Genomic DNA, 15,422 nt, shown 5'->3' with positions numbered 1-15,422 from the left:
GAATTCTCTGAGCAGACATCTCAGGACTTCTAGCAGGTACAGCTCTGCCTGCTGTGGGGTAGACACACAGCAAATGACAAATGAATGCCCATACCCTTTAGTACACAAGGGAAAAATGCTAAAGAGTACATCTAAGGGTATTGCTTTTGTTTGTTTTAGAGAAAATGTTCCCAGACACAGGCCTGTGATTCAGCTACTGTAGAGATGGTGGCAGGAAGTTAACAAGTTTAAGACCAGCTTGAGAAACATAGTGCCTAAAACAAACTGCCTAAAAACAAAAAGTAAGAACTAGAAAATGGCTTGGACATAGCCTGGTGGTAGAATGCCTGCCTAGCATGCACTCTGTCCTAGGTTCAATGACAAGTTCCACTAAATAAAACTATAAATAACTAAGCCTAATATGTGCAATCTTTATGATAGGAAAAGCCGAGCACACAGTTCCAGTAATGCCCGCCACAACAGAAAACTGACTGGCTAAGAATCAGGAACACACACACACACACAATATAAATAATATTATGTATATATTTAATTTAGTTATTTAAAATGTATATACTTTATTTACCATATATACATGTATGTATATACATATATAAATATATGATGAATAAGATTATATATATTAGTACATAATTGATTTTCTAAAAACTTAAAATATGCCATTTTTGACAGGTGTGTAAGCTTATTTATCTGAAGCCAAAAGAAAATCAAGGCCACTATGACTGTCAAATCTAAACAAATAAACCTTCAATTCCCATTTAATTGGCAATTTTATATTCTCAACTTGGCTACAAGCAAACTCTCACTTGATGTTCATGAATGTTGTGAATTCTGGAAGATATCTGAGCTTTCTACTGGAAGGTGCTTGTATTTTCTGGGGCTAGAGCATGGGAAGAAACAGATTAATGTGCATCTCTAGGAGAATAAGGCATTCATAGACTTCTAGAAGCAAGCTCTCTGGAGACTAATTACAAGAGGACCTCTGTGCCCCTGGTACCAAAGAATCTACATCCAAGGTTGAAACGGGCACTACTAGTTTTAAAACAGTAATAACCCATTGATAGGCAGACTCTACCTATCTTCATGGGTATGTTTTGGTGTTTGTTTGTTTGTTTGTTTTTTGATTCCATGAAGCAATTGCACTCTGTTTCACTAGGCAAATTAATTGAATAGCTTCTTTTTAAATGAAGAAATACAGTGGCCAATAAACGCATTTTTAAAATGTTCAAACTTTAGCCAATAGGAAAATACAAGTCAGAATGAAATTGGGATTCTATCTTGCTCCAGTCAGAGTGGCTGTCACCAAGTAAACAAGAAACAACAAATGTTAGTAAGGGTGCTAGGATTAAGGGGTGGGAATGTGGGAGGGATAATTATACACCAAAGAAAAGGATGTGACTTAGCCCAGCCATTTTGAAGTCAGAAGGGGTTCTTCATTCATAAGACACCCACAAGATCAAACTACCTACGGATAGCCATGCTCAGACCATCAAAGGCAGCATGAAATAGACACCTGCACCAATCATATTTGCTGATGCAATGATAGCCAAGTCATGGAATCTAATTGACAATTAGACAAGTCAGTGTATATATACAGTGGAGTTTTATTCACTCAGGAAGAACAAATTGTGTCACCTGCAGAGATCACTGTGTTAAGGGAAAGAGGCCAGACTCACAAAACAACTGTCATGTGTTTTCTCTCATATATTGAATACAGGGAGGGTATGTACTTTAACTGGCATTAAAGTAAAATGGGGGGCTATTTAAGAAAGTACAGTGCATGACTAGGATCCAAATACACTATGTGCATGGAAAAGCATGATAAGGACAATTCACTTTGTACACTGCGTCCATGCTAATAAAAAAGAAAATCTTAAAGAAAACAAGTCTTTTTAAAATTTGTATATATATGGGAAAAATTTAAAGTAGTACTTGCATTTTAAAAAAAATCTAAGTAATAAGCACATTTAAAGTATGATGCAGTATAAAAATTATATATGAATTTCAGGGACACTGTCATTGAACACTCAGGTACTCAGTAATTATTTTCTGGTTGGCTGAACACACCTATTGAAAGTCAGTACAGTGAAATGCATAAGAGCGTGGGTCGGGGTCCAGACGTTCCCATGTTTGCAGTAGAGCTGTGGTATTCATTAGCTGAGTATGACCTTCAACAAGTGAGTTAACCTCCCAAGGCCTCGGTATTCCTCTTAGAAATAAGGTGGCCAAGTAATGTCTGATCCACAGCTCAACTTCTAAAATAAAACATGCAAATAGATATACATAGAGATATTATCTGTTTTACTGTCAATTTTTACCATACTTTATAACATCATGAATCCATCAATACATCTGAATTTTTTTTTTTTGCCAAATGGAGACAAATAAATATCAAGAGCTAAGCATACATATTATCAGAGATATAATGCCAGTAAACACACAAACATAATTATGTATTCAATTTAATATGAGGCACATGGTCAGTGGTAAGTGGTTATTATCACAAAAAAGCAACACATTACACAATGAGTGTGCAGTGTTCATTTCTCAACCATGTACAAGTTTGTGCACAGCATCCCGAAGCATTTTATTGCAGTGGTCCAGGGAGGGGGGATACTGCGTGGCTGAGATTTACATGGCTTTAAAATCGTGGGAAAACAATTATCAGGTATAGGAGTTCATTGTAGCAGAGATCCAGCTTGTAGCAATCGCTGACATCTGTTTTACCTCTGATGATCAGTCATTCTGTAGGGTCAATACTGTGACTAGCTCTCTCCCCGTTTACAAGTTCATAGTATCACCCTGCTGCTTTCTACCTATTTAACTTTAATTATTAAATATTAGCAAACGTTTTATTGAATTTCTCCAATCAGAATAGAACTTCAGCTGCTTGGCATGGGAAAAGAAAAAAAAAAAAAAAAAAAAAAAAAACTGCCTCAGATTTAGAGACCCTTTGAAGTGCTCCCTCGGGTGACCAGAGCATTTTCTTCCGTGATTTTCTGGCTTCTACCCCATTTTTCCTTCTAGCACAACCCGTTTGTGTGAGATAAAGTTGAGACTCCTCGTGAAGGGTCCTATAAACATGTGTTATTCGATTTTAAATCTGATTTGAAAGTGCCTCTCTCCTGCTCCCTCCGAGTAAAGTGACCTTTTTAAATGGAGGGAAGTGGCTTTAGATGACAGGCTTGATAAATGCGGTCGTGTTCACTCAATAAAATAGGGCCCAGTGCATTTGAGGATAAATCAGTGGAATGTACAGCCCCACCTGTCTGTCTCCATCATTCATTTCCACTGTCACTTTCACAGTGGCTGATGGATCACAGTTGCTGTAAAATTAGACAGCCTTTAATCTCATTTCATCCTGATTAGCTCTCCTGCCCCTTTCCCTCTAACTCACTGACTGACACGCTAAAAACTCAGGGCGGGCTGTGTGCGAACACGGACGGCCAACCGCCTTCACCACCTGCTTGTGCACACACACAGGTGTCCGCCGCTACAGAAGTCTGGGGAGGAGAAGGGGTAGCCTTGGGGTGACCTAAAAGAGAATGGGTGTGTGCGGGTTGCAGTGGATGGCGGGCTTTTGTTCCTTGCCCTATTTACTTTTGCCTTCCTTCCGGTTTAATCAGAAGCCAAAGGAGTTAGAGCTCTTTCAAAATTCAAACACTGATCAAATATTTTTATTTGTAATAAATTTGGGGGCATTTTACATTCAACGATAATCTCAAAAAGTCATTTGTGTCTATTTATAGCCTCCCATTTCACAGTAGGAATTCAGAACGGATAATGATAATTCAAGAATGTGAATGCCGAAATGCCCAACCAAGAAACATAATACACAAGATTATCAAACAAAAATAAAAACATGTGGAAAAGAAAGGAGACCATCCTAAACCCATTCCCCCACGACTCTAAAGAACTACCTTACCCTGATTTTTAAGGAGTTCAGTAGTTAGCTTAAAGCAACAGCTTCATTTGTTTATACAAAGCATAACAATAGGGGTAATCAAATGAGAAAGAGGCTTAAGAATAAATCATGTATTATTTCCTTCACTTAATTTTTTTCCTGAATGAGAACAAAGACACAGCAAGTGCAAACACAAGTTTCGATACATTTTCAGAGTTTTTGTTTTATAATGAGGCTGGCCTGTGGTTAAAGAGAAGAAAACACCAATTTCTTATTTCTGGAAAAGAGTTGGGCTAATCAAAATTTTAAAGTTGGTATATGAGGCATGATACCTGGTCACGGAGCAAGTGACTGAGCTGCTGGCTTCTATTTCTGCACAATGTCACATATAACTTATGCATGTAATGGTCGCTAATGCTATGTAAGTTCACACAGGCCAGAGGACATTACATCAAGCTAAAGCAGCCGATCACGGCACAAGATGGGGTACCCCAGTCACCTTCCTGGCAGGTGACAAAAACTATCTTCATCCAAAGTGAAGTGGTTTCATTTATTTGTCTTTTAAAACACAGCTTCAAAATATAATCAAACTTTGTTGCTCAGTGAGCCTAACCGATAGACCTAGACCAAGGAATTCCGAGTCATGGCTCAACAAGATCTAAGTCGAGAGCATTCTCCAAAGATGAAAGTGAAGACCGGGGATCTAAAGATATCCTTAAGATGGTGAAGTCCTTGATGTAATTCATAGACTGCACAAGCCACAATAGATCCCTTTCCTTCAACACTCTAAATCAGACATACACACACACACACACACACACACACACACTTTTTCTTTTTCTCCCATGGCTATAACTTCAGAAGAAATGAATATTCACAGTAAATGTTAATTAACTAATGAATCAGAATTCCTACAACCTCTTGGTAATTTAGGAAGAAGCTTAAGGGCGCACTTACAGAACTATTTTCTGAGTTCTCATCCTCGAAGTCATGCCTTGTCCTTACTGTTTTTATTTATACACATTAGCCAGATTAAGTCATCTCTGAGAGGGCTAGGAGATAATTAAAGCAAAATTACACATGAGATGTATGTATAGCCTCAAAATAAGTCAGACATAAGACAAGTTCTCCTTCTCCCATGAGTATGCAATGAGCTTTCCCCCTCTTTCTCTAATCTGTCTCTCTGTCTCTCTCTGTCTCTCTCTGTCTCTCTCTGTCTCTCTCTCTGCACATTGGCACAGGAGCTCAGAGTAAGAATTGGCTGGGATTCATATTGATTTCCCACTGCACTGGTTTCTTAAGTGCTCTGTTGATCCGTGTCAAGCAATAAGTTCCCTGCCTGAACAGGCACTTCACCTCCCCATTTGTCCTCACCTAGATTTAAGGTGCCCATATGATGAGCTGAACAAGGACATCATTTTTCCTACTGGTGTCACTGGGCCCACACCACTGCATGTCATATGATAACTGATGCTGCATACATCTACAATCACCCTATGACATTATCCCAGCAGAGACCAACACCACACAACACCAAAGGTGACAGCAGCGCCCTGCTCAGTACATTGTGACTTTCCAAAGGAGATGCAAATGACAGAGAAACCTGGCTTTGGTGGCTTTATGAATAACACCTTCTTTACAGCCTGCGCAGCCGGGTGCAGAAAAAAGAGAGAGTGGAGGAGAATGGATATGCATGACATCCCTGACAGTTTTCATCTTGGTTACAGAAGAGCTCTGATGCAGATAGATGGAAAACGTTTGATTGTGCTGCTAATGACATTGTACAGGAAATTAAGCATATACATTTGGAGGAGGCATTAAATCAGCAGGACCTTAATTTAAAAACTTAAAACTGTATGGAAATTCAGCCTGCTCAGTGCTGTGGAGTAGAAAGCCACAAAGCACCCCGGTCTGTTTGTGGAAAGATTGCCAGCAAATGGTTCCACATTATTCAAAGTTACTTCTCTCAGGAAGTAGATGCCAGTCCTGACCATTTAGGAATGTCAGTCATTGCCATAGAAACCTGTCCCCCGCCATTGGGCAGATGAGGAAAGCTCACGGATGGAAAGCAGCATGCAGGTTGTTCTTGACTAATTTGTGGAATATCATTATGTAAAATTAATGAAAAGAGCTTGGGCTTGAAACTGCCGGAAACACACCACTGAGCCACGGTGTGTGGCTCATAAGAGTTGTGGGTAGCCATGCTGTTGCCTCTTGATGGAGTCTCATGTTTTGCACACTTTGGTGAAGTACATAGCTGCTAAGCTGGGGTAGTGGAAATTTTTATATGTCCTTTTGTTCTTGATTCTAGTTATGCCTTACAACAGTGCCCACCACTGCGTTGTAGAGGTAGAAAACTTCCTGTTCGTGTTGGGTGGAGAGGACCAATGGAATCCAAATGGTAACTATTGAACAATTTTAATTGTAGCTGCTTTGTACAACAGCTTTGTGTTACTACCATGAAATATCTGAAGCAATTAACTTTAAAAAGAAAATGTTTGTTGAGTTTACAGATTTTGGGCTTCAAAACTATGTACTTCAGTCCTGGTGGGGTCAGTGGATGGTGAAATGAGCAAAGACTAGTTATACCATCAATGGGGGCAGAGAAAGAGAGAGGATGGGCAGGATCCCACATTACCTTCTGAAGACATGGCTCTGATGAACTTAGGATCTCCCATAAGGTTTACCTCCTAAACTTCCCATCTGCTAATACCATCGTCTTGTGAAACAACCCTTTACCATGCTGATGAGCTTTGGGTGGCGAACCACTCAACTAGACCACAGAAATGCTGAGTACACACAGGGATTACTATCCATCCCTTTGATATTCAGTGTTGAAAATACATTTCGGTGTAACACAGGCAAATGAAGAGGTCATGAGGTTAGCTGATGGAGGGAGGGAAGAGACTCATGGAGCTAGCTGAGGACATCTGTAACAGAGCATTCAAGTGCCAATTCTCTGGGGACATAGCTTCACAGTGATGCCCAGCCCTTGTCCTTATCCATCCCCTGAGAGATGCCACAAACAGAAGCAAGGACTCCCAGGGGAAGACTGAGTTAGCTACAGCTGTTCAGATCTTCACCCACTACTCTCCTCCCATTCGGTCTATATGAGAACAAGGTTGTGATAAGCACTCTCTCACTCATGCAGCACGGAACTCTGGTTCAAGTTCTTTTGCAGCAGGTAGGACTAAAAACCCCAGTGCACCTATTGTCCTCTCTGCAGCTTTTACAAGTGTGTCCACAATCTTTCCCATAACTGTGGTTCCTTCCTAAATGAAATGAAACCTTTTGACACAGTCCCAAACCGAATACAAGACAGTGTGTCTTGCAGAATATGCAAAATGATTGTGATGTTTTTAGAAAGCCTTCAGGTGAGGGAGGAGCCATGGTTGTAGCCTTCCGTGTTACAGAGGTAATTATGACTGAGAAGCCATGAAACAGCTTGCAGGTACACATTTTTACTTTAAAACCCCAGCACATCCCACTGAAATTACACATACTGCGTGTATTTTTTTGTGAATACTCTCTTTCAGCATCTGCACCAAGGCAAATTGTGTACAAATCACAACATCTGCTCCCTCTAGAAAATCATAAAGGAAAATAAGCCAGACTGCCCACTATTAAGAAAGAGAGAGCACACCAGGGAGACAGCTCAGTCAATAACGTGTTTGCCATGCAAGTGTGAGAACCGGACTCAACTCCCAGAAACTAGATAAAGAAATAAAGAAAAAGGGTAGGAAGGCTGTAATATGGCTGTGATAACGAGATAGTGGGATATCTAGGGATCCCTGGTTAGTCAATCTAGCCTACCTGGCAAGGTCTAGACCAGTGAGAGACTCTTCCTGAAAATTAAGGTAGACAATACCAGACAAACAACAGTTAAGGTTGTTCTTTGATACCCACATGCAAGTGCATACAGATACACACACACACACACACACACACGTGTTTTTTTTTTTTAACCATAAAGCATGAAAAGAAAAGTTTAAGAAGGCCTAATTCAGGCCACAGTGCATTCCTTGGCCACTCTTCTATCAATCTCCCCCACCACAGCTCAGCTTTCAAGACAAAACTTTCAACAAAAGAAAAACATAAAACCTTCTATACATAAGTCTTCCATTTAAAAAAAGCATTTCACTGTGCAGCCCAGGCTACCCTCAAACTCATGATTTCCCTGCCTCAGTTTCCCAAGTGCTGGTATTGCAGGCATGAGCTATGACACCTGCCCTTTTTGTTCAGTGCCAGGGTTTAAACTCAGGGCCTTGTTCATGTGGAAAGTACTTTGTCGCAGTACCAACATACCCAGTCCAAATGTTACCCTAATCAGCAACTGATAAAAACAGCTCCTGGCACTTGACATGATGGCTTGATTGATAAAGTGTTTGCTGAACAAGCATGAGGGCCTGACTTTTACCCCCAGGACACATGTAAAAGTCTAGGTCTGGTGGTATATGCTTTTGATTCTAGTGCGAGGGTTGGTTTGGAAGCAGGTGGGTTTCTGGAGCTCACTAGCCAGCACATCTAGCCTGTTCAAGCCCAGGTTAGTAAACAGATGTGTTAGGACAAGGTAGAGAGCAGTACCCAAGCTTGATCTCTGGCTTCTGCACATATGTGCACACACACACACCACCTAATCCATGACATAGGCCAGAAGATATAGCTTATCTGCTTGCTTTTCAAACTCAAATCAAGAATGTTTGCAAGAGAACTAGGCCAGAAGTTGGGTAGAATTCAGAGGCTATTCCTATCTCTGGTCAAAAGGATCAAGATTTTGTCTTTGAATACATTCAGAAACCAATACTTCACCATTGGAATATCTGGGTTTCACTCTACCTACACCTGGAACCAACAGCAACCCAGATTAAAGTCCTGCATGGACACACTCAGGCAGAAAGGCTGTTAATCCACGGTCACACTTTACTCCTGGAGTTGCTCACTGGAACCTCAGTGTACATCACATGGAGATTCACATGGCAATTTCTTGTCAGCCCTGAGTGCCAGGGCACAATGTGCTTGTGTGTGCATGCATGATCAGCATCACTGGTCATGCCAATCATGACCAGTGTCTCGTCCTGACTAGGGAGCTCAGAAGAAAGATTTAGTAGAGCTTTATGAGTTGTATGTTAATTTCAATGTTGCCCCAGCTTCAGGCCTGCCAGCACTCTCTTTCTATAAAATTCCCTTTTAGAATTTTGGAAACTTCCAGTTGGAAATTTGACTCCTTTAAACAGAAAGGAACTGAATATACCAGCGGCAAGTAAGGTAGCCTTTGGTTCCCCTTGTCAATTAAAAATGCATTATAATTAAAACATACACACACCTTTCTCTCTCTCTCTCTCTCTCTCTCTCTCTCTCTCTCTCTCTCTCTCAAAAGTCATTGGCTGGCATCTTCTCCAGCTGGAAGATAAGAGCAGCCTAGTTAGTGAGAGCTGTGTCTGTGGTCTAGATCAGCCAACATTAAAAGTAAGAAATGGCTGCATCTGCTTGTAATGGACCTGGCCTATGTGCTATGTCAACCACAATTCCATGAATACTCTGTAAGTAGCTGCACATTCTTTTCAACTGGCCAACTACAGTAGACTCTGATAGTAGAAGCAGTGACAGTTTGTAAGCACTCAATATTTCAGCCAGTAAAGGTTTGCTGAAATTTCAGAACCCTCAGAAGCACCTTGTGAGCCACAATCTATGATAGATTGAGTTTTTCTGTGGAAGGAGAGTAACCCTGGAGACTATCTTCCTGGGCACACACTGCTCACAAAAGGAAAGGACTGAGTCCAGCACCGACTTGCCTTATTTCAGAGTCTTGATCTATAACAACAGTATAACAGTGCCTTCCACATATGTACTTCTCATTGACCTGGTCCACTGTGGTTTAAACAAACTGTAGTATTTGCCCTTTACAGTATGAAGTGCTGTATGAGTGGGAAATGTCTCTCACTTGTTCAGGAAGAACTCTAGAGATTCCACATCTATAAACATGGATTTGAACCTCTCAGAAATGTGGAATTTTCATATTACCATGCCCTGTGCAACTAATACCAACACAGAGGATATATCTTATGTTGTTATAAAGAATTTTCATATAATAGCCATTTGAGAGACCAATTAAACATATGGTTCAAATGTTATGCACATATATATCTTGTCTAAAGATGAGAACTCAGGTTCAATGTTAATCCATGTCAAAATGGTTCATGAGAGGTGTGTCCTGAAAAATACAAAATTGTGAATTCCAGATCATGCTAATAAACACAAGGATGTACTTCATCAAGCAGAAATATAATTTTTATTTATTGGTGATCTTGATTACAAAACCAAAAATGGGGGTCAGAAAACATTAATTACTGGATCAATAAGCAATATACACACAAAGTCTTCTACTCAGCTACTTTGTAAATATTATTTCCTGTCAACTTATTCCACATTCTAGCAATTGAAAGGTATTTAGTATGCATATATGCTATCAGAATATATAGATACTTGATTTGTATTTACCACTTCAACTGACTCCTCAAACAACTTAGAGGGGATTTTCCTTCCCACCTCTGTTCCTCCACACCATTGGCTGGAAACTGCCCCCATTTCTTCATTTATACTAATAATCATCACTGGTGTCTGATGTCAGGCCACCATCATAAGAAGCAAAATGAAGGAAGAGTCAGAAAGGAAAGGAAGACCTCCTCCATGTGGTGGGGCAAGTCTGTAGTCCTGGCTCAAAGAGAGAGGAGAAGAGGATCCAGGGTTTGAGGCCAGTCTAGACTGCTCCTGAGACCCCACTGGAAGATAAGGGAAAGGAGGAAAGTGGGGAAGCGAGGAAAGGAAAGGGAGAAGAAAAAAGAGAGAACCTGGGAATGCAAGGGGGAAATGGTAGGGGAGGGGGGGAGAGAAGATGGGGAGAGAAGGGGAGGAGAGGAAAGGAAAGGAGAGGAAATAGGGATGGATAATTATAGGAAAGGATGGAAATGGGGAGGGAGAAGATAGGGAGAGGGTAGAGAAGAGGGGAAGGGAGGTAAAATAAAATTCCATTATATGTAGCCCCTAGAGAAGTCCAAACTGTAAGTCACGAAAGTAAAAAGTAAGCTGCTTTCACTCACTTTCAGTTTCTTAGGGCTCATTATCTCCTCTGGCATCCTCAGACCTCCATCCTTATCTTCCTGGCCCTCCACCTGGACCTCTTTCACACCACCATCCCTCCTCTGGAGATGCTCTCTAACCTCAACCCCCTTCAATCCAGGATTCCCTGAGCCTCTCCTCTGAGTCAAGTCCACCTGCACTCTATCAGAAATGAAGATGTCTGGATTGTGCCTCTGCTGCTCAGCACACGAGGCCACTTCTCTGCCCTATTACCAGATGTGGCAGATTCCTTCTTCCAAACAGAAATTCTGAGCCAAACTTGGTAGAGAAACAGCTTTACTCACGGTTTATGGGCTCTAACTCCTCTGGCCATTTCTAGCCTTCCCATGCAGCTTAGTATTAACCTCGAAACGTGAGCATCAAAGATAATAAATTTTCCTAAAAAAAAAAAATTAAGACAAATTTATCCCCCCTCCCAAATCACTTTAAAAACAGCTCTTGGCATGGTCTTTACTTGAGTTAGAGCCTCCTTATTTGAAGTGTCGGGGTCATCTTTACAATTCTTATCTTTCTGTGGATCACCAGGTAAAATTCAATGTATCATCAGTTGTCCTGAACTGCCAACACTTCCACACGGGAAGGAACTCCTGACCACATCCACACAATCCCTAGAATCCCTTGAGTGGTTTTTATCTATTTTCTTTCTACTCAAAACCAGGGCATCTTTGGAGAAGACCATTCTCCCAGTCACCCTTTCAAGTAGGGACCAGACTTCTCGGCCTTCCACATACTACTAGCCCACTCAGCAATGAATTTTCCATTGATGACATCAGCACCTTTCAGATCCAATCTTCTCCCAACAACACTGCCAGTTGAGAACCAAGCCTTCGACACATCAGATTAGGAGGAGAGTTCAGATTCCCACTGTGACACCACATAGCCCATTTTCTTTTGTTGTTCTTTCTATACAAATCTAAGGTCTAGTCCTTGGTTCTTCTTGCCAGCTCAAGAACTTTTCAGTATTATTGAGTTTTAAAAAAATTAAAAATGACTACTTCTTTTGTTTTGTTTCAACACAGGGTTTCTTTGTGTAGCCCTGGCTGTCCTGGAACTCCCTCTGTAGAATAGGCTGGCCTCAAACTTAGTGATCTGCCTGCCTCTGCCTCCCAAGTGCTGGGATTAAAGGTTTGCGCAACCACCACCTGGCAGCCAAAACACTTCTTTGATGCTGTGTCTTCTAGTTTAGTCTTCCATTGGCTCCAGAAGTCCTGAGAGCATTAAGCTCTTCTTACCTCTGTGTCCTTTTATCTTAAATTCTCCTGAGTTATCCCCACTGTCTTTCCCCAACATCAGTACACTGAAGCAACACTTGTCAAGGCCACACACACACTTCAGAATCTTGGCTACTTGGTTCCTTCTTTCACAAACACTAGGCTTTCAAATTACCATGCTGTCCTTTGTTGTTTTATTTTTTTTCCAACCCCAGAGATTGCTCTTAAGACTCTTTGTCTTCCAATCCTCTTTCCTTAAATGGTTCCATCTAGTCCTGTACATTTAAATAGTAACTCTGAACTAATGCCTCCCAAAACTTCAGTGGTAACATTATCCTGCCACTAGCTTAGCAGTTGCATTGTTTTGACATCCTGTAGGCTTGTCTGGGTTAAATGCAAAGCTGACTTCATAATTTCTCACCTTAGTTTCTAGTCAATCCTTGCTTGGTTGTCAAACCAACGAATTGTGTGACCTTCCAGCTAACCCCTCAGGCCAAAAAACATCCTTAGTGATACACTTTCTCTTACACAAAAGGAGATATTTGGCTAAGCCTGTACAATAGATTTCAAACTTGACTATATCTCTGCCATGTGAGCTCGTTTGTGTGTACATTCTATTTATTCCTGCGATGACCTCTGTACCCAGTACCTAGTTACAAAGCATAAGCAAAGGCAATGTTTAGGGTTGAGGCCTCAGATGAGAGTTGGTTCCCACTTCTAACACTACACAGAAAGAATAGTATACTCTCTCACTTCCATTTCTCTCTTTGATGTCAATATGTATGCAAAATAAGATTCATTTTAATACCTTGGAAGCGCTAATGTGCTTTTTAAGCTCAACAGAGGGAATAAGCTGGCTAAGCAGCTCAGAAGAAGTCATGCTTGCTCTGGTTCCAGACAATGCACTTGTGTTTACGTCACAGCCATGATGTGGCTCCCAAACACACACACAGGACTTCTATGATAAGCGAGATACAAGACCAATTGTTATGACTACTATTATTTCCATGGGTAGACAAAAGTCTCTACTATAGTAAGGTTCTTGGGTCAGTAAAAATAAATGTTAATAATGGAGAATTGGGCATGCATGGGGCTTAAGTATATGGGAAATGGTTCTTTACATTTTTCTTAAATTTGCTGTTGTTGTTTCTAGAAAATAGGTTTTAATATTTTTTTAGAAAGAAATTTTATTTTTAAAAAACTAACCAGAGATATCATACAAGGGATTCTCTAAAGTGGAGAACTTTTAGGCAATAACTTCTTGGTTTTAGAACATAAAAGTATCAAAACACAGGAAAAATTATGCTAACATTCTGATGAAAAAGAGCAGCTTAGCAAACATACTTGTTTTTAGTATGGTTGTTTGGGTTGAGTCATTCCACAACAATAAACAGAATGAGGAAAAAGGAGACACATTTGAGGAAGTGCTTCCCTGCCTTTCATGCCATGCTAGGGGGTCCCTTGACTTAATTCATGCTTGTTACACTGGACAACCAAGATTTTAAAAACAGATAAGTATACAAATCAATAAAGGGATCTAAGTTTTAAATGTCTCAAATGTGTTTCTACAGGAAAACACAGCACAAATTTTGTCAGCCGGTATGATCCCCGTTTTAATAGTTGGATCCAACTCCCACCCATGCAGGAAAGGTAAGTGTTCATTTCTTTTGTGGGTGACATGTAGCAATGCTACACAGACACATCTGTGCTATGTGATAAGGAACACTGAGCAGGATCCATGAAAGACACAAGGCAGAGGACTAACCTTGGCTTACCCAAGTTACATTGCTAACCTTGTCAATGAAAAATGAAAGAATATGTCATTTATTTGTCCTAACATAGGAAGAAAAATTATGCAGCTTATCTTCTTTGGCCTTAGTGATCACATTTTTCTACAGACTGTTTAACCACCAGTTATATGGTTATTATCAATGGCAATGTATCTGAGTTCTCAAAATATGAAACGCCACCCTCATAGTGGTCTGCATGTCAATGCAAAAGCTTTTATATTAAACATTGAAGTATTCAATATTAGATTTAATGTAAAAACTTGAGATTTAACATGTAAATATATATTTAAGTTTAATATTGCGAGAAGTCAAATCATTTATATGTGCCTCTTCAAGAATAGGTCCTTCCCGGATAGTGAGATCAACAACTAACTTATCCATGGATCCCTCATCTAATACCTTTTGGAAACAGAAGCAAATACCCATACCTAAACACTGAGTTGAACTAGAACCCAGATGCAGATGGAGAGGACAAGACCAGGTTGCAGAAGCACATAGAGACAGCTGACCTGAACAAGGAGGAGCTAACGGGCCCCCACTCTGATAGCTGGGAATCCAGCATGGGACTGACTCAGGCCCCCCTGAATATGGGTCTCAGCCAGAAGGACTGAGCAGTCTAAGGGACCTCAGACAGTGGAACCAGGATGTATCCCTGGTGCATAAAAGGACCTTGCAAACACATCCCCCATGGAGGGATAACTGCCTTAACCTAGAAACAGAAAAGAAGCCCTAGTCCCTACTTCAAATGACCTGTCAGATCTACATGACCCCACCTGGATGGCATTGCCCTACATATGGAATTGGGGTGGGGGGATGGGAGGGGAGGGTGGTCAGGGTGCATGTGAGAGGGCAGAGAGAGTAAGAGGGAGGGAGGGAGGGAGGGGGAACTAGAATCGACATGTAAAAAAAAAAAAAAAAAAAAAAAAAGAATAGGTCATCTATAGCTTTAAAAAATTAGTCCTAGCTGGCCATGCTGGCACATGCCTATAATCCCAGTTTGATAATCAGAAAGCTTTAGGCCAGTCAGACTTATATGAGACCCTGCCCACAAAACAAAACAAAAAATGCCATTCCATTCTTTCATACATAGTATATTGGTCTCTTAGCTACAACATGGGTAGTGTATGGATAGGTATTTTATTTTTCCTAGCTGTATGCAGTCATGATGCCATGTCTGTGTACACATATGATAATGTATATGCATGCAGGATTTTAAGCACTTGACTCTTTTGACCTCCTTTTAAGTAAATTGTCCAATAAGATAATGACAATCAACTACAACTTATTTCCTCATCGTCATCAAGAATTAGAGAAGCAATCAGCTATGTTTTTTTTTCTTTCCTGTTCAGAAAATGAACTCCCTTCACAACTGTTTTATCA

At 40.6% G+C, this 15,422-nt stretch overlaps 1 protein-coding gene across 1 annotated transcript in view; it reads left to right on the top strand.

Moving 5' to 3' along the window:
- The window catches only part of Klhl14 (kelch like family member 14), a 101,813-nt gene that overhangs the window by 74,951 nt on the left and 11,440 nt on the right, over nucleotides 1-15,422 (top strand). The window contains exons 3-4 of the mRNA XM_051202080.1: nucleotides 6,216-6,305; nucleotides 13,824-13,902. Coding sequence (XP_051058037.1) covers nucleotides 6,216-6,305; nucleotides 13,824-13,902 — 169 coding nt within the window. The remainder of the gene's footprint in view (nucleotides 1-6,215; nucleotides 6,306-13,823; nucleotides 13,903-15,422) is intronic.

The sequence above is a fragment of the Phodopus roborovskii genome, unplaced genomic scaffold, assembly GCF_943737965.1.
Source record: "Phodopus roborovskii unplaced genomic scaffold, PHOROB, whole genome shotgun sequence".
NCBI lineage: Eukaryota > Metazoa > Chordata > Mammalia > Rodentia > Cricetidae > Phodopus > Phodopus roborovskii.
This window is presented reverse-complemented; position numbering and strand designations above follow the sequence as displayed.